This window comes from Apteryx mantelli, chromosome 4 (assembly GCF_036417845.1).
Source record: "Apteryx mantelli isolate bAptMan1 chromosome 4, bAptMan1.hap1, whole genome shotgun sequence".
Taxonomy (NCBI): Eukaryota; Metazoa; Chordata; class Aves; order Apterygiformes; family Apterygidae; genus Apteryx; species Apteryx mantelli.
The window spans coordinates 82,284,123-82,303,667 of record NC_089981.1 but is presented as its reverse complement, the minus strand read 5'-3'; the positions used below and the strand labels follow the sequence as shown (position 1 = coordinate 82,303,667).

At 39.8% G+C, this 19,545-nt stretch overlaps 1 protein-coding gene and 1 long non-coding RNA gene across 4 annotated transcripts in view; one reads left to right on the top strand and one right to left on the bottom strand.

Annotated features, from left to right (window-relative positions):
• PPP2R5E (protein phosphatase 2 regulatory subunit B'epsilon) overlaps positions 1 to 15,482 on the bottom strand; it is a 77,429-nt gene extending 61,947 nt beyond the window's left edge. For 2 of the 3 annotated variants that reach the window (XM_067295085.1, XM_067295087.1), the window contains exons 1-2: positions 15,372 to 15,482; positions 12,389 to 12,552 (exon numbers count right to left, since the gene is read on the bottom strand). In XM_067295085.1, the coding sequence (XP_067151186.1) occupies positions 12,389 to 12,545 (157 nt within the window). In that variant the 5' untranslated portion in view covers positions 12,546 to 12,552; positions 15,372 to 15,482. The remainder of the gene's footprint in view (positions 1 to 12,388; positions 12,553 to 15,371) is intronic. The other variant, XM_067295086.1, reaches the window with a different exon arrangement.
• Positions 15,483 to 16,135: 653 nt separating this feature from the next.
• LOC106483138 (uncharacterized) lies at positions 16,136 to 19,015 on the top strand. Its single transcript, XR_010884036.1, has 3 exons — positions 16,136 to 16,236; positions 16,648 to 16,767; positions 17,356 to 19,015. It is a non-coding gene; the product is annotated as an uncharacterized lncRNA (long non-coding RNA).
• The last annotated feature ends 530 nt before the right edge of the window (positions 19,016 to 19,545 follow it).

Here is a 19,545-nt window from a genome sequence, read left to right as displayed (position 1 = left end):
AACTGATACATCTGGGAAAAATAATCCCAAATATAGATATTCAATAGGCACGAGAAACCTGGGAAATAATGCAGAAAAACGGCATTAACCACAAAAAAAGAGGGGGAAGGCACTGTCTATCTAGCCACTGAATCTAGGAAAGTGGGGGGAGGCTGAACTACTTCCCTTTCCCCCATTTGACTCCTCTCCCAAAACGCAGCACACGCATGTGGGCACCCTACTCAACTCTCTGCTGCAGCTCCAGAAGTGAGACAGGTCCCATAGCTCAAGATGTTCAAAAACACATGGGCAAAATATTATTAAGTATTGAATGCTTTATCTAAAAAGCACAACTGTAATAAAAAAAAAAAGTCCGGGTTTTACTACTCTATATTACTTATTGCCTTAAAGCTTTGCCATTAATTTTATTTGAAATACCAGGGTTTTTTAATCTACAAGAGTCATATTTATCCAAAAACAAACAAACATGAAAATATGTTCACTTCCCAACAGTTTGCTTTTTATTGACCATGAAGTTTTGGCACATTTCATCACAAGTGAAATAACTTTGAAGATACTGGCTCTCAAATGAACTTTTGCTGTGGTTAGATGCCTGTTCATGCTAGGATCAGCTGTGCAAAACAAGGGGAGACCAACAACATACTCATGTCAAATGAGGTCACCTCCGAATTTATTGTGAAGGGCACCTCAATCCTCCTCTCTGCAGAATCCCTGATTAAGAAAGTTTCTGCAACAGGAATGGCTGTTCCTTACCAAGCAGGAAAGAGAAGAGGTAACTCACTCAGAGACATACTGATAGACACTTCAAAACCTGTTTCTAGCCACTTAGTTACCTCTGTTTCTGGATATACTCAGCATTCCTTACTTAGGGGAATATCCTGAAAATTTAAGAAAAAGACTTTTACATCACTTAATGTAAATTAGAATCGCACTCTCTCTAATCCCCCCACACACTAATCCCCTTGCACTCTTCTAGAACCAACTCAGAACCATATGCAGACACTGTGAGAATGATTTGGGTTTGTTTTTTTTGTAGAGCGGTTGCTTGGGGAAGGGGGATATCCCCCCCCCAACTGTTTTAACTGGAAGAATCTGTCCTAATTGAGAGATTGAGATTTGGAGACACCTGAATCAAACCTTAAACTTCTCACCCAAGAAGCAAGGTGCTCCAAATACTGTTTCTTGACCTGGACTGTGCTTGTTCCGCACTTGGTAAGGTAGGGAGAACAGGAGACAGAGAAAAGAGAAAGAGGAACAGACTTGTCCTGGTAAGTCTGACACATTTCTCCAGCCTTCGGAAATTCCTATTACAAAGAACAGACAAATATTGTGATATTCAAAGAGATCACTAGCTTTGTGGTTGTCTTCTTAAAAGAGAGACAGACAGACAGACAGACTGCATCTTTTTTGCTTATTATTTGGGGCATCTGTTTTTTCTTCCTGAAATCAAGGAACAGTGAGAGATTTCTCTCTGTGACCTGAGAATTCACTCTGTGATACACTAATGGAAGATGGGGTAAACACAACCACAGACATTTTTTGTTGCTTTCTCCTTCCTTGTCAGGTCTCCTTTTGACTAATCATAATCAAGTGTCTAGAATTTTTCCAGGAGCCTTTTTGCTGCTTAGCTTCTGTCTAGCCCAAAGTATAGATCCCATTTCTAATATTAAGGGACTTCACCGCAGTTCTTTATTATTTGTGGTTAATGAGATATAATCTGGCAGCTCAGAGGATATTCTGAACCAGTTTACAACAGTGGACACTTTTTTGAGTTTATGGCATCCAAAGCATAGGCTAATACCAACCTTGACACATTCTCTACTAGGTCTACTACCATACCTTTGCCATGCAAAATATTCTGAGACAACTGAGCGGCTTTTCCAAGACCCAAACCCATGTCTCAGAAGCTTAGCCACAATCTCCATCATTTAAAACAGACACTCCTGGTGCTACTCTTCTCAGAAGAGCTGATAACCACCTCTCTCTATCGCATCCATAACCAGCGGGGCCTCTCTAGTCCTAAGAAGGGAAACTGGAGCAGATTTTAATCTTGACTCAAATGCCTGTTAAGGTCTCATTTTTGTCAAAAACAGAAACAGGTTTTTGCTAAGTTCTTCTAATAGAAACAAATGAGAGTGGTAGGTATTTTCTCTCTTGCCTTTTCCATCTTTTTCACATTTTTTAGAAGATGGACAGAAATTTCAGCCATTGCCATTTCTTAGCATCAGGGTTAAGTAGGAGGGTGCCTCTGTCTCTTCTAATAATAAACAGAAAAACTCAAGAAAGTACACGGAGGAGGAAGGGCAAGGAAAATTATTGCACGAATAGAAGACAGGGAAGACTCTCTCTTGCAGTAAGGTCTGCTTACTGCAACAGAGGCAGGATGGAGCTGGCATGCTCTTCACAGGGTGGATCTCTATCCTGACAGGTCTTGTCTTGTCTCCAAATGTGCACACAAACAACCACTGTAACAGATTGATGGATCTTAAGAAGATGAACAGAATACTGTTTTCCTTTATAAATACAGTTAATTTTATTGTATTAAAAACTTCAATAACCTCTGCTATCCACTCCACATGGAATGCTTGTTTTTACACGTATGAGTGAGTTTTATCACCCTCTTGTGGAAAAGTAAGTACATGATATCCCTCAGAGGTTACCGAAAGAAGTAGAAAGTGGAATAATGAAGACAGTGATAAAGAGCAAAGAAAAAGAAAGGAAGAGTGTGGGGTGAGGGGAATAAATGGAAAATGAACAAGAACAAAGATAATGAGTAATAAAGTATCACCTCAACCCAAGTCCTCAAAATGTATCCCAAAAATACTATTTGAAAATGCCAAAGATAACAAGCTGCCAAATTTACTCTCCCTTGGTAACATTCACAATATTCAACAATTAAGTTATCTTCACCACACTGATTAAAATATTGTCTCGGCTGTAATCATCATCTTTTGCATCTTCCTTTCCACACAGATGGAAAAAATACATTCTCTATAAACACCCAAGTTAACTCTTCAAAACTGAAGTCAGACAACACTTACTAGATCGACTTTCTTCTTTAAAAAGAGGCTGCATACAACACCCATACCCTACTGTGGGAATTTTAAAGTGCATGGCACATGAACTAAACTTGCAGAGAAAACTAACGGAAGCGTATACATTCTTGTTACATCCTCTTGGTTAACATAAAAAAAAAAAAAAACTATATAATTATCCCAGTCTTGAATCATCCTTTCAACAGTTTCTGACTATCCCCAATATCAATTTGTAGTATTTTAAATTTGACTTGCAGTAGTCTTCATTTACAATGTAATCTATACAACACTATGTTCAAAACCTTGAAAGCAGCAAACACACAACTTTACTGCAACCTGCATTTTAAATCTTGGAAATACAAGTTTTGTACGAGCAAACAATAAATAAGCAGCGAAAGTCAAGGTAGTATTAAGCGAGACTCATGGCACAGCAGAGATGCACAGAAATCCCAAACAACAAATGGGTAGCTCAGATCAGCTAGATACCACAAGCATGGTGAAAAGAGTAATGGAAGATCTCAAAGTATCTCCAGGACTTCCTGAAAATCTTCCAGCAATGACACAGACCACATTCAACACAAAACAGTTATTTCTTCTTCATAACATTAATTTTCTCATTCTTCTCAAAAAAGCAAGAGTTGCAAACCCATTAAAAAAAATAACAATTCCAGTGACAGATCTTCTTAACCATATGATAAAAGGATAACTAAAGAAATGTTTCCCTCCCACCACATAACAAATTACATCTATATCTGGCCACTATTCACAATGAACAGCACAAAATGGATAAGTATGCAAGTTTTATTTACTTCATTGTTTTAATCAAAATCTGATGGTACAGTACTTCTCCAGCCAACCTACAATTTCAGCTTAACCTTTGTCTTCATGAAGGTGTTAGATTTTTCTGATAAAATTATTGTATCTGACTGCTTAACCATTATCTCCAACTGAGTGTCAAGTCCTAAAAATGAATACTTTTACCATTAGGAACACACACTGTTATCTGCATTTATTCATCATCCCTGAGATACTACTGATGATTTACGTCAGCTTCTGCAAAATACCCATCAGCTAAAGAAGACTATAGCTGTGATTGATGTTCTGTAGCAAGATGTTATCTTTTAAATTCATAAAATCTACAACATTTAATGATTGAAAAACATCAAATTACGCACAAACTTTTTATAACCAGAATAACTGCTTGCCTCCACCTCACTTACAACATGGTCAGTTGCAAGGTCCAACATTAAATTATTAAAACAAGCTCTTCAGGTCAGGGAACACATGAAGCCACCGTCAAAACACAGCTATCAGTATGTACAGTGACGTTCAACAGATTTCACAGCAATCTGCTATTCTACTTTTTCTTTCACCAGGATAACCAGAAAGAATCTTTCTCTCTTCCTCACCTTCTGCCTATTTAACCAGGTATATGAACTCTGTTAGACTGTGCTCCTTCTCTGCCATAAACTCTTGCTAGGGAAAGTGCCACACACTTGATATTCTAGGAAAACTACCAAGGTAAGAACCTGTCATATTGATCAGAAAGGAAAAAACAATGGCAAAAATTAATAAATGGCGTAAATGCAACATAATGATCCTATTATATAAAAATATTTTAATGAAAAAATCATAAAATGTTAATGTGTTTTAAAAATGCAATTATTATATTATATACTTTGTTTTCAAGCAATACAAATTAACATAATGGCAAACTAATCTGCATCAGACATACCATGACTTGAAAAATAAACTTTCTATGGAAGGCTGAAAAATACATTGCTATTTTAAATAAATCTAACAACATATATATTTTCAAAATTACATACACACAACTATGATTAGAAAAAAATTATTAGTCAAAAACCTACATCAAGCCACTACTGTAAATCATTATTACTTCTAATCAAAACTATTCCCCTACAGCTTAACTTCACAACTTCCCTCAAAACAGGTGATTTTTCAACCAAAGTGCAACTACTAAGCTAAAAAAAATTTTTTTTACACCAGTTCTTTGGGCAGCTGTCTTAGCGTTTGAGAACACTTGGTACAGACGCTCTAATATTTTTTGCGGAAAGCCACACACAGAGAAGCTACCGACCCTATGTGGAAGTTCACCACCATTTCAGTTCTGCTGATTTAACTGTTTGAGAAGACACTGGATAAAGCACATCAGTGAAATTATGAAGGTTAAAAAAAAAAAAAAAAGGGGGGGGGAGGAGGAATGGGAAGAAGTGCAACTCTGGTTTTAATGATCTGATTTACATTGTGACCCCATAAATACTTGTCTCAGCACAGATGAGAGGCAGTGAACTGTGGTGTAAGCTTGAGAACTTCTCAAGCAAGCTTTGCCACCAGAAAAAAACTCATGTAACTGCATCTGCACCAAAGACTAACACTTATAATCACTGAGGACTCAAACTAAGATAAGCCCTGCCATATCTGCCTTCTGACATGAGACTCATAGTATTCAGCAGATCTCCCTTAACCTTTTATGAAATAAAGTGTGTTTATTTGCTGATATTTGAGAGTTTAGGTAGCTATCAAGATTACAAAGTTCCATATTAAACATAAATGTCCAACCCTACTAAAACTCATTGAACTCAAGGAGTCCTCTTGTGTTACATCTAAGTATTTTTTGCAAAACTGACCCAAAGAAACCATAATAGCTTGAATGTAAAAAATTTAGGGGAAAGAGTTTATTGTCTTCCTCCCACCCCCAGAAAGCACAAATGATAGTGCTCTTTTTTCAGGAAGGCGCTTGCTTATAATGGATGAACACTAAGGGACTGCCTCCTAAATACAAAGTTTTACCAACGAACAGAAGTAGTACCTCATTATTAACTATTAAATACTGAAAAACTGACAGAAAACGAATCAGCTCAAAAACCAGATTTATATATATGTGACATTAAATGTGTATATATATAAAAAATGTGAGTCTATGAATATGTATTAGACACATTTTATATACACACACATACATTTAATAAATACACAAACACATACTTCCTAGAGATATGGAAAATGTACTTTTCACAACAGTAAAGTTCCACATCATAATTAATTATAAAGGCAGCACTATACCTCCAATCAGGTATACTCTAAAGAAATAACTGCATGGCTAAAGGAGAATTTACAGTCATCAAAGCTACTCTGCGAAAAGCGTAGAAGAGATACTTATTACAGAAACATAAGGGTCTATTACAGACCCATAGGGTTACACTTGGACATAGAAAAGAAAACTCCAATATTATTAGGAAAATAAATGCGCTACGAAGCATATTATAGAGACATGCTGTACAAATAATGACTGAAAACACATGTTTTTGATGATGGTAAAGTTTAGATAGTCTATAGGAAAATCTCCAACCCTAAATAGACTTACAAATAGATAAATAAAGACAAATGAATGTAAAAAGAGATCATTGGAAGAACAGGGCTAAGTACACAGAATTTCTCACCAACTGCAACTTTATTAATATACAGCTAACATAAATAGGTATCCCTTTACTATAAACTTAAGCTCAAAATCAGCATTTCAACTCTTGCACAAGAATAATAATTTTACCAAACTACATTCCAGATTGGGGAGGCAGTAACTAACACAGAAAGTTTCAGAAAGACAGAATTTAATTCATATATGGCCTGTTCTAAGACAACAAACAAATACACTTCAGAAACAGCCAGAAATCTTTAAGATTATTGCATAACCATCAGATATTTTAAAAAATTGAAAAGAAAGCTAGACATCTAGGCAAAAAACAATTGCTAAGAGCACGAGAAAAAGTGAAAAGTTTTATTATGCATGACAAGAACTCCGCACAGCTTAAGAAATGTATTACGTAACAGGATAATTCCATCACCCTTTTGGGATTGTGGCCCTATTCCGAAGTCTTTACACAGCGACAGCCCATTCTCTCCAGACTTACTTCAACCAGAAGTGCAAAATTATTAAATGTATTTCCAGGATTAATGTCTGATTCACCATTGATTATGTACAGCACAAACCAAATCCCAGGGTATCTTTCAGTCAATAAATCAAGAGTCCTGAGCTCTATTTCCAATTATGGAAATATAGCAAAATTCAATTTTGAGAAGTCGTAACTACCATTTCCCTAAATTCCTATTTATAAATTAGGAGAAAGTAGTTAAGCTTAGGTATTTTATTAATAGTTTACTAAAATTTGGAAAGCTTTACAAATATCAAGTCCAATTTTGCAAGTGGAGAATAGCACAAAAATGACAAGTAGTCAATCCCCACAGAAGTCAACAGTAAATAGAGGCCATGTCTTTCTTCTTCTGCTACTCAGAAGATAATAACTCTTTCCTGTAAGTACAATTCTGAAGGTTGTACTCATAATTCTGAAAAAATATTACAGATTTTTTTAATCTTATGAGAAAGAAGATTTTAAAAAGATCAAACGTAGCTGGTTTTGAAAGAGAAAGCTAATGTCTTGCAGTTCTCATCTAGGCAAAAGTGTTTTGAAGTTGATAGGATTTTTGACTGTTTAGGAACTTCAGCATTTGACCTAAAGATAGAATTCATAAGAAGAGATTATAATAAAATCTCACCTGTAGGGAAATAAGATAATAGGAAAAAGCAAACAGCAAGTGCAAAGAGATTTCCCCTTCATGACTATGCAGTGTGCTCTTTTGTTGCCACTACAGCAACTCTTTAACGCAATGGAAACTATCTGATAAATGTATTAGAACCTCAATAAATTTCATAATATTGAGGTAGCAAAGCAATTGTTATTATTCATAGAGAATTTCTGTTAGGAGTACCTACTTTAAGGAAGAAAAATCATCTAAAAATAAAAATTATACTTTGAACCAAAGCCTGTTTTAAACCTAGATACACACAAGTTTTAGAAAACCTGAAAGTAATGTAGACTAATTTTATTAGGTCATTGGAGAATGTGGGAGAATGATAGGAAGCAATAGGCACACATCTTGAAACTACAAAAATGGGATACATCAATTTAAAATTTAACCAATCTTACTTCTGGATGGTTTTCTTAACCTAAGTTACATATTTTTAATGGCTGGGGGGACATACTGTGAATTACATGTTACATGTCCAATTTCTCAAGATGCTAAACATGCATTCATAAGGCATGCGATCTTTTTAGACATCTGCATGAACATCATCCTTGGACACTCCCCTACCATTACAGATCCTGGCAGGAAAACAAATAAATTCCCCCTTCCCCTTTCACAAGTAGTACTGAAATTGGTCCATTTTCAGGTGTCTAATATTAAAACACAGATTTTTAGTTTTTTCCAATCAATTGCTTTCTTACATTGCATCCCCACTGATCTACCTCTAAAGACTTCCGAGTAAAAAGAGTATCTATACAAAATGAAAGTAAAATAATCCTCCAGCAAGTAAGACCAGCATGTAACGCACACAAAACACTAACTTCATGTCTAGAACAAGCATGATTTGAGGCACGTCATGAACTTGGTTAACAAACTTGAGCTGCATGTGAGTAAGGCACAGAGGTGGAGGTATTCATTCCCAGGGAAGGGCCCCTCAGAAAGACTGCTCGGCCACAAACCAATTACCTAGGGGACCTGCCAGCTCTGATGACAGCAACAGCCTCTTTAAAAAGGAAAGTCAAAATCAAAGCCGTAACGCGGTGTAAGATACACCAGGTAAGAGCATGCAAACATAACTGAATCGCAGATAGAAATACATTTAATAGTACACATACTGAAAATGTAGGACTACTGTATCACAAATTCCCATGTAAACTTTTCTTGTTCCATTCCTCTGCACTTAAAACAAAGGAGAAAAGGCTGCTTTTGAAGTGTTATATTCAGCATTAGTCATATAAAAAAGTTAGATAATGCCAAATTATATTTAGTTGCAAGGCAATATATTTAGTTACAAGGCAATAAATACAGATATAATTAAATTATCAGAAAAGTTAGGCTTTTACAGCAGGAGAACAGAGGAGCTTTTTGGCTTGTTTTTCAAAGTCTTAACTCAGCCCAATTGAGCCTCAGAAGGCATATCAGATTTTATACATACATAAAATGTTTATTTACAAGAAACTAAGCAATACACACACTTCTGCTAATTAAAAAAAGACAGTAACAACTTGATTCTTCTATACTTTTTTAGTAGAATAAGCAATACTGAAAACCCCGCAGTTGTTCTCATTAGATTTCCTAAATCTAATGAGATTACCATTAGATTTAGGATATCAAGGTTATCATTCAGACTCATCCATAACATTAAAACAGATCTTCTCTTCCATTTTTTTTCCCCTGAAACATTATTATTACTAAACAAACACTAGCAACTCTGACTTATCTATTTGTTTTTGCAATGTGCACATGTATGTTCGCAAAAAGCAACAGATTGCATCAAAATCCTACCAAAACAAGCCTGTATAGTCACTGTATATGACTCTGCCACTGGGGAAAGGAATGAGAACAGATAAGATGCGACAGATGTGTAGTCACATCACTTAATACATTACTGGAAGGTGCTTGAATCATTATGGTGACAAGCGTAGTATAAAAATTTGCAAAGAATGGACTACACATTTATCTATTTGTCTGTATACGTTATTCTTGTAATCAAAGAAGATACTGAAGTTCATAAGAATCTTACTCTGAGAAAAGAAATAGCCTGCAGTCAGTATTCAATATACTGGGGAAAAAAACAGAAAGGAGCATAGCATGTATGTTTTTGTTTGCAAAGTCCCTCCTTCATGAATATAAAATACCTTTAAGGTTGAATTCAAGACCTGTCCTCTAAAGACTGCCAGTACTAAAATATTTCTAAAGAAGTACAATTAAACTTGAATTTAACCCAAAACGGTAAGTTTAAATAAACTTAGCAACTCTAGATCTCCGAGGTGATCTCATTTTTCAGGGGCTTTAAAGAGCTATTTTGCTAAAATCCCTTCTCTTTTTGATTTGAAATACCCAAATAATAAGGATAAAATTGTAAATCATGTGGTAGCTGGACTGAAGTAATAGGACTAGTCACTTGTTTGAAGATAAGTGTTAACCTAAGAGTTTAAAAGATTAGGACTTTCAAGCAACTGTCCAATAAAAGCACAACAAATGCAGAAGAAAAGTGTTTTCTCACTTCTTTTGGGTTTAATAATCCTAAATGTTACAAATATCAATGTAGGCCAAGAATATTTCTAAACAGTAGCACGATTTTTAACCGTCAGTGTCCTTTCAATAGTCTCTGCTGCTTCAGATAGGTTATTCGGCCCAAATCCTGCAAATTAATCTGCACAGGTAGATCCTGTGCCTGTGGGAATCCGCATTAAGTCCAAGAGGGAAAACAAATGTGCAGGGTCAGATTCTTAATTTGAAGCTGGACCACTGTAACTCATTATGACACTAATCATAAACGTCTCATCAGCACTCTGTGCCCCCCATCTGTTTGTTTTATCTTATTATAGTTTTATATCTCAATCCATGGAACTAGCTACAGCAGTCAAATTAAACACCTGCATATGCTCATGTTTCTGCAAGACCTGGTCCTCAGATAAGGCCCACATTTTTGTTATGCTTGTGCACACGCCTAGTTTATTCCCTGAATGGGATTAAAATAGATGAAATAATTATTTCATCTATTTGTTCATTTATACAAATATAAATCTAAATGTTTTTCAGTAATTTAGCCTTTTAAGCCAAAGGCCAAACTTCTTTCAAAATACTAATGGCTCTGTTTCAGAAGGTGAATGGAAACTATGAAAAATTACCTGCAAAAGTATAAAACTGAGCTTTAAAAGGACTGTAAAAGAGCGTCTGGTTCTTTATCACACCTTCACAAAATAAATAGGAAGATTCATAAAAAGAAAGCTCATTGTGGACCACAAAGTCAACTCCACTGGCTCTGGCAGACCTCAAGTTCAAAAAATGCTGCAGGTGGGGAAAGTGTTCTGATGCAGCATCGCTCCGGGCCTACCCTGCTCTCTTACTCCCCTCTGCGCCTCCAAAGTCAGACGCTGCCAGGGACAAGACAGCAGGCCTAGGCAGACCTTTCTTTTGACCCAGTGTGGCCACTTCTACACTCTTAGAAGAAGGCCACAGAAAGAAGCCCCAAATATTGTAACGACAACTCCACTAGAACAAATTCCAGAATCCCCATTTTATTTACATTAAAAGAAAAACATTAAGGTGCATGCTCTTCTTTGTAACCACTCTATTCTTATGAAGAAGCAGGGTAAAGAAATTAACCAAAGCGCAATTACATATTTATTATGTATTTCCATTCTCTGATTACCAAATGTGTCAAACAGGTAGAGGAGAGGGGATGTGAGAAATGTACACACCTACAAAGCAAGAATGGGGCAGGCCTAATACTAAACCTATTAATCTTAATATTTTTCAGAATTATCAGCACCAATATCAACATCAACTGCGCTTGCTTTCCTTACTTGTGACAGCAAAGAACAATACTGAAAAATTTTCACATAACTACACAAAACTCTTTTGAATTCAGTGTTAAAAGAAACACTTCTGTAAGGTGAACAACTCTTCCTCAGCAGACAGACATAATTCTGAGAGATGCTGCTGGCCCCTGGATTTGTACTAAAATTCAGTGACAACTGGGATTTAGGGGAAGCATTCAAGATTATTACAGAGAGACTGGCATCCTTTCAAGAGTAGTATGCTGGATCACAATTTTCTTTCCCAAATTAAAGGGAGAGAGTTTATATCTGCCAGCAGAAACTCAACGAGCGCTGGGAGATGCACTCTCTCAAACCAGTAGCATCTTGCCTAACACCTTATTGGCAGTAACTTTTCTCTTGAGAGGCTGATGGGACCTTTTGATTTCAAAATCCACCAGAAGCCAGGAACTGGGAGTTACGCATTTACAAGTGTTATGAGAGGGGTCCCAGCTCCCCAGTCAGCAACGCTTTGCTGTAGCTCATTCAAGATACTCATGTGGCTTGCATTAGGCACCAGTGTCACAGGCTGCAGACCCATATATTACAAGGTAAGATCTTAAAAATGATGCAGTTTTCTTCTGCTCACAAATCGATTTACCCTTACCAAAATTACTGCTCATTTAGGTTAAATGGTGAGGATTCACAAACTAAAATATTCACACATAGCTCGTGTGCCTTGGTAATTCAAGCCATGGTACGGGTTAACATTAGCATTTAAAACTTCCACAAGTATTGCAAACTATTACCACACCCTCAAGTCATAGATAAAATATTTTGCAGAGCATACATACATTTCTGGCATGAAACATTTCTCATTACTGGCAAAATTTCTCTGCAACTTCTAGCAATAGAATACTTCGAGTTTAGCAGTCAGCTGTAAAGTAGAATTTTTTATTTATTAAAAAACATTCTTGATCTTACCTTTTAGCAGAGGCAGGGGAGTTAACTCAATAGGCTTGCCCTGAGACCTAAACTGGGAGGAGCTTTGTGACCTCTTCTGTCTGGCTTTTCTGACGGACTTCCGAGAAAATCCGTCTACTTTATCCACTGATGGAGGAGTAGTTGGTGCTGAGGACATATCCCTACTGAAAGAAAACAAGTATTACAAACATATTCCCAATGGATGAAACAGGTAAACATTAACTTAAGTTTTCCAAAAGCCTTCCTCTTTCTTCATCATTCTTCTTCTAACAACTCACCTAGACGGAGTGTTAAAAGGGATAACCCACCAACATATATACAGACTTTATGGAATAAACCTAATGGAAAAATACCATCATATTACTTCTTTTCTCTCACTTGTTTTATCTGTGTCTCTCACTTGCCAAAAATACTGCAACAGGATAAATTCAGACTTATTGCTGACAAGATTATGTCAATAAGGGCTTCATACACACGTACACTGGACCCACAACTAAAGCCTTAAACTATATGTTTTGGGGGACAAAGTAATTAAGTTATTCTATAAGGCACCGTGAGTGCTAAATAATGGGTGCTCAAAACATATGACTAATTTTTGGCATTAAAATCATCAATATGTATAAGACAAAATAAACATGACATAGAATTAAAAAAAAAAATCCATTTATTTGCCACACCAATATATAGGATTTTATAGAAACATAATAAAGTATAGCAAAAAAAAATACTGCTACGCTTCAAAATTTCACTAACACTGACAGATTTCACATATTACTTCTTTATTCTCCATTTTAGAAATATTCAGTATTTGTACTGTGAGTCTCTACACATAGTCTTTCCACATTCTAGCATTTCTATAATAATAGCAGTGTGGTAGCCGTAATAGTCTAAGGGTGTAAGCGAGACAGGGTTTGCAGGGAGAGGCAGGGAGCCAAAAAGCGTCTCTGCAAGCAAAAAGTTTGTTTGTTTCCCAACTCCATCAGCTGGTCTAAGAAGTAAGTATTGCTTCTTCCTACAAAACTTGCCTTGATAATACTTCTATAGCTGATTTCATACTATTATGAAATACTGAAAGGAAACATTTAAACAGTGAATTCATCCACCAGCCAACTGTATTTATCAGTCTCCTGTCCTGTCCGTCACAAGGCCTGCAACATCTCAGTGAAATACATGAATAATACTTAAGGAAAAGACGACAGGAGGGATTTCGGCCTACACATTTCAAGCAGCTCTGCATGCAGTTAACTTTACCAGCCTGTGTACCTCTGCTGAAAGCAACAGAACTGTTCACACTAATAACATGAATATTATTAGCAAGAGCAGTTCTGGTGATTTCAGTAAGGCTGTACACTCATGCAAAGTTAAGCATCGGCATAAGCATTTGCAGGATCAGGGTCTTAGAAAATGTCCTTGGAAAGCATTACTCATCCTCAGTGTCTGTTGACTTCAATTACCAAAGTGACTCGAGTGCTAAAAGGAGTTGATTCCACAAGATAGAGAACATTTTCAAGTACTTATTTTATTAAAATACTTGGTTACTGATATGCTTCATAAATTATTAAACACATTGAAATAGACATTATTTGGATTGATCTTTTGTGAGAAAAGCTTTAGAAGTATGATTTACTGCGATAGGGGAAACAAGTTCAGAAAAGAAAAACTGTTTAATGCAAAATTATATATATATGTGCACTCAATCTATCCAGAAAATGGAAGTATCAACTCCAGAGTTCCTTCAAGGAATCATGTGCAGCCCCCAGATGCTGAACTATGCAGCTGGCATTACCATAATGAAAAAAAGTCATTCCCTCTTTTTTGATTTTTCTGAGGTATTACTTCACTATCAACTTATACTTTCTGAATTTAATATAATATCAGCAAAATGATTAAACAGCTCTTATTAATCCACTGAAAAAAAGTCACCATTCCCAGCCAAGAATAATAAATAAAAAAGTCAGAAAAACTGAAATGGAATGGCCTGTACTTCAGCAACCCACTTCTAAGATTTCAACAGTCCTCCAAAAAGCATATAAAAACAAAGTTACCTGTTACATAAGCCAAATTCTGGAAATAACAGCAAAAAATGTATACTCAAAACCTGAATTTGTTGGCCCTGTTTCATCTCCTCAAAAAGATTCTTCATCTCCTCATCACGTGCATCATTAAAGTGTAACCGTTTCTGCAGAAATGTTTGCACTCGCTCAAAATGAAATTACCAAAAAAAAAAAAAAAAAATGGACAGGGACTAAAGTAGATCACTTAAACTGCAGGATCATTGTGTCAGCAAGAAGCTTTACTGACACTTCTCTGCTGTAAATTTAGTAACAGTTTCCCTAACCTGCTTTATAAATTATTAAAATCTCATTCTAATTCAACAAGACTACATCCAGCCTAACAACCTTACAGTAAACACTGATCTTTTTTTTTTTCCATCTCTCCAAATGAACATTCGCCCCCCTGAATATGCAACCGTGAAATACGTTCTTCTCAATGGGCAAATAAATAAATAAATAAATACAAATAATAAAAGGGACCGAGATTATTTATTGTGTGCGGTGCAAGTGGGAAAGCTGCATAACCCGGCCGCCGCTCCTCTCCGAGGCGAGCGCTGCTTGGAACAAGGGATCTTATTTTATTCCTGAAGTATTTTGGTAAATACGAAGCCACGCACATTAGATATGCTCGTCCCTGAGTGGGGGGGGGGGGGGGGGGGGGAATAATATATGGAAGCGCGAGTGGATGTGAAAATACCGACGGAGGTGGCCAGGGCAGGGGCGAGGGGCTGGCGGGGCGCCCGGGGGGCGGCGGCGGCTGTCAGGGCCCGCGGGGGGACGAGGAGCGCCGCAGCTGGAACATGTCCTCCTCCTCCTCCTCCTCCTCCTCCTCCTCCCGCAGCCCCCCGCCGCCGCCCGGCCCCGGCGGCCCGCCCGCGCCGCCGCCGCCGCCCTGCCGGGCCGGGCCGGGCCCGGCGGGATGGAGTTACCTTGACCCTCCTGGTAGAGAAGCCGGAGACGGGGGCAGGCGGCGGCGGGAGCCGGGCTTGGCGGAGCGCGGCCGATGCCTGGCGGCGGCGGCGGCCCGAGTGCGGTTCGCGCCGGGCTGGGGCGCGGGCTGGGGCGCGGGCGCGGGCTCGGTCCCTGCCGCGGCGGCGGCGGCGGCGGCGGCGCAGGAGCCTGTAGGCCTCGGCGGCGTTGGCGGCCTCCCCGGCGCAGGGCGGCGTTGGCGGCGGGTTCAGGCTGCTCGCGCTCCGCTCAGTCCCATGCACTCGGCGCGGCCCCCTGCCTGCGATGGCTGCTGCCTCACTCACATTCCCGGCGGAGCCCTGCGGAGGGGCCCTGAGGCGGCGGGCGGGGGGGGCGCGGGGGGAGCCGAGCCGAGCGGAGCCGAGGGGGAGCGGCGGGCGCGGTGCGGTGCGGGCGGGCGCGGGGGGCAGGCCGGGCGGGCGGGCGGCGGTGCTGCGAGCCGGGGGGCGGCCTGTGGCGCCGGCGGCGGGCTCAGGTGAGCGCGGGGGCGGCGGTGGGCGGCGGGGTCGCGCTCCGGTTCGCTCCTATTGTCACTCTCAGCGGGCTCCGGCCATGGCACTCGCTCACGCTCGCTCTGGCTCACACACACACGCTGCCTCCCTCCCTCCTCCCTCGCTCGCTCACAACCGAGCGTGCTGCCGCCGCCACCGCCCCCCGGCCCGCGGCCCGCCCCCCGCGCCGCCCACCGCGGCCTGCCGCCGCGACGCGCCGCCTCAGTGGCGCCGCCGCCGCCGCCGGGGAAGCGCGGAGCCGCCGCCGCCGCCGCCGGGCAGCGCCCGCCATCGCCCCGCGCGTCCCCGGAGGGAAAAGCGCGGCAGCGCTGAGGTAAAGTGCCCGTCCCGTCCCGTCCCGTCCCGTCCCGCCGCGGGGCCCGGGGAGCGCTGCGGCTGCCGCCGCGCCGCGCCGGGCCGAGCCTCCGCGGGGCCTCGGGAGAAATTAAACCGCCTCCAGGAGCGTCGCTTCATGACCCGGCGCCCCGCGCGTAGCGGAGCGGGGAGGCGCTCGCCTGGTCCGCGGCGGCGGCGGCGGCGGCTGTGCCCGCGGCCTGGCTGGGGGCTCCCCGCTCGCTCCCCGCTCGCGTTTCCTCTTCTTTTCTCCCTGGATTGTGTTTATATGCAAACGCGGCCCGCAAAATGAGCCGTGGTAAATGAGACTGAGAAGTAACGTAAGCTGCTTTTTATTTACTTGAACGGCGCCTTGTTGGGGTTTTTGGGGTTTTTTTCTTTCAAAATGCAGCTAAAGAAGTTAATATGACGGCTGTGCTTAAAAATATCAACCGCTGCTTTCCTTGTGATCCTGGCGGAACAGAAAATCATCCGAGCTGCAGCGCCGCCGCGATAGGACACAAACCCTCATGTATTGTATTTCTTTTTTTTTTTGGAAATTAACTCAATAAGGGCAGCTTGACAGCTGGTTATTTTGATGGGTCAGTCGTGCCCCCCCTCCATTTCGTGCAGGCCCTGGCACGCGTGAACCCTCTGAAAGCCACTAATCCTGCAAAAAGGTCGCTAGCTTTTAGCCCGCTCAGCTTCTTGGCTCAGCTCGCTGCTCCCGTAATGCAGGAGCTGGGACTGGGCAGGCTCCACTGAGATTGATCTAAGCTGTCGTGAAGCTACTTTCAAAATTACTGATTTTCGGTCAGGTAAGTTCCCTGGTCCAGCCCGTGTTTTGGCCATCAAAGGAACCTGGAACTCCCTCGCTAGAATAAAAACTCCCAATACTGAAGTATAGCTGCAGTGGTCATGAAGAACAGTTTTACCTCGCGTCTTTGAGTACGCTTCTTGCGTATTTAAAGAAGCATGTTTCCCCTAAATTTTACTGTCAATAGACTAAGCAATTTTGCTTCTTTTCAGTCCATCCTTCTGTGTTGCACTTATTGCACTTGCATGCTTACTTCTCCCCCTGTGTTCTCCCCAAATGGTTCACATTTTTCTGGAAGTGCAGCACCCGAGACTGGACACGGTGCTGCAGGTGAGGCCTCGACAACTGCGTCTGTTGTGTCGCGCCTGTCACAGACTGCATTCCTGCTTACACGTGCCGGTGCAAATACTTCTGAGACAATGTGATCTTTTCACAGTATTGCTGACCTGTTTTACCCCAGCATCCATTTCTGCAGATCTACCCAGATCTACCAAGCCAGTCATTTCCCTCTCAAGTGGACAGTACTACTTGGGAAATTATTTAGTGAACAGCTCTAATCGCTTCATTTTTATTACTGGAAAGATGGACAATCAAGCACTAAAAGCATCTTTTAAAATAAACTTCCACAAGATTATTTTTTAAGTCAGAAAACTTAAATTTATCATCCTTTGTAAACCAGCTGCTTTTCTCAGAAGAAAGAATTGTAATTTAAAAAACAAAACTGAGATTGAACTGTGCCGAAGTAACAGAATGATTTTGTAACTCTAAGAGAAGAGAAGAGAACAGTAAATATTTGTATATATTTAAAACTTTAAATCTTCTTAAACCAATTTAGCTAAAATAATCTAAATGCATCCACAAGCAGGGGTCTGCACCAAAGAATGTAGATCAGGTTTTTTGTTTGTTTTGTGGTTTATTTTTATGATAACATAAGGTAAAATTTGGCAAGAACTCTGTAACTTCCTCTTGCCCCTGGTCAATGGGGGACTGAACTTGCAGATCCACATATTTTGCTTTATTACACATACTTAATTCTACTTAGTTATATTTGTTGATGTCTTACTCTAATACTCAATTTTATTCTTTGTCCTGTGTGTTTCTTTTGATCTGAAGAGTGCAGTGAGCAGCTCAAAAAGTGCTCAAAAACACTTTAAAATCTAAAACTGAAGCATGTGATTTGGGAATTCATCATTAAAATAACTGTCATGGTAGAAGAGAGAAAAATCAGACCAAGTTCACTATATCCTGCGTACACACAGTTTTTCACTTTTCATTCTACTTTTATAAAATAGCCATAGAATTGGTTCTCCAGTATATGCTAACAAGTTAATAAATAATGCCTTCAGTGTATTTCTTATAAGAAAAATGCTGTATGTAGTATGTTTTTGCCCATCTTGACTGTAAAGCATTTTTATGTGTTTTATATCTGGTGATGTTTGTATGGTAATTAACACCTTAAGGAAAATATAGGGGTTTTTTGGTGAATAAGCAAAAATCTTACTTTATCATTTGGCCAGCAGTCTTTCCACAATTGCTTTCCCTTTTTTCCAGGTTGCTTTCTCTTTTGCACTTTGGTCACTTCACTTCCATCTATATGGAAATTTAAGACTGAAACAGAAGATCTGAATGTAAAACTGCTAATATTTCAGAGGGGCACAGCTACTTGTCCTTCTCCTACTTTCTCTGTTTGGTCTATATTTTGTAAAACTTACTATTGTTTTACCAGAATTTGATTACATGAATCCCAAGCAGTGATGGAGAAGAAATAAAAATAAATAAATGGAGATAACTTTTATTCTTGCAAACTAACATATGTAGCTATCGTCAAACAAAGTTCATATTACCAACATCTTATGTATAAGTGTGTAGGCTTGTCTGTAAACATGCATGCATACAATACTTGCGACCCTTCCTGAAGGTCTAAAAATGATGACGACAATAATAAAAGTTGTTTTGATTATTATTCCTCTGCTGTCATGAGTCCAAGTGGGACTAAACACGTTTTAGTACTTCTGTTCCAACGTTCCATGTGATCATTGACACAAGACAAGAATATTCTTTTCAGAATTGGGCTACCTTACTGTTCTTCAAAAGGGATTTTTAAAAATAGCTTAAGAATTTTCATGTTCGCTAGGTATTCACTGTCCATTTTGGCACCCCCAGAGCCAGAATAGCAGTTAGGAGGCCTCCAAAACGCAGATTCTGTCCTGGTAACTCTCAGATTTATTCTGTTTTGCATTTTTTTTCTGTATGACTGAAGTCATACAAAACCATAGATCATCTGCTATGGCCACACAAGCACAAGTATAGAGCTCACTTCCACACTGGCATTCTGCTCTTTACATAGAAACTTTGATCAGGCGGGATTGCTAAATAGATACCACTGTGAAAGTCCTGCTCTACTGAGTGATAAACATAAACTGATTTAGCTGGAGCTTGTAAATGCCTCACATACTACATCTGACGTGTTTGTCCACAGTAAGGGTCATATAA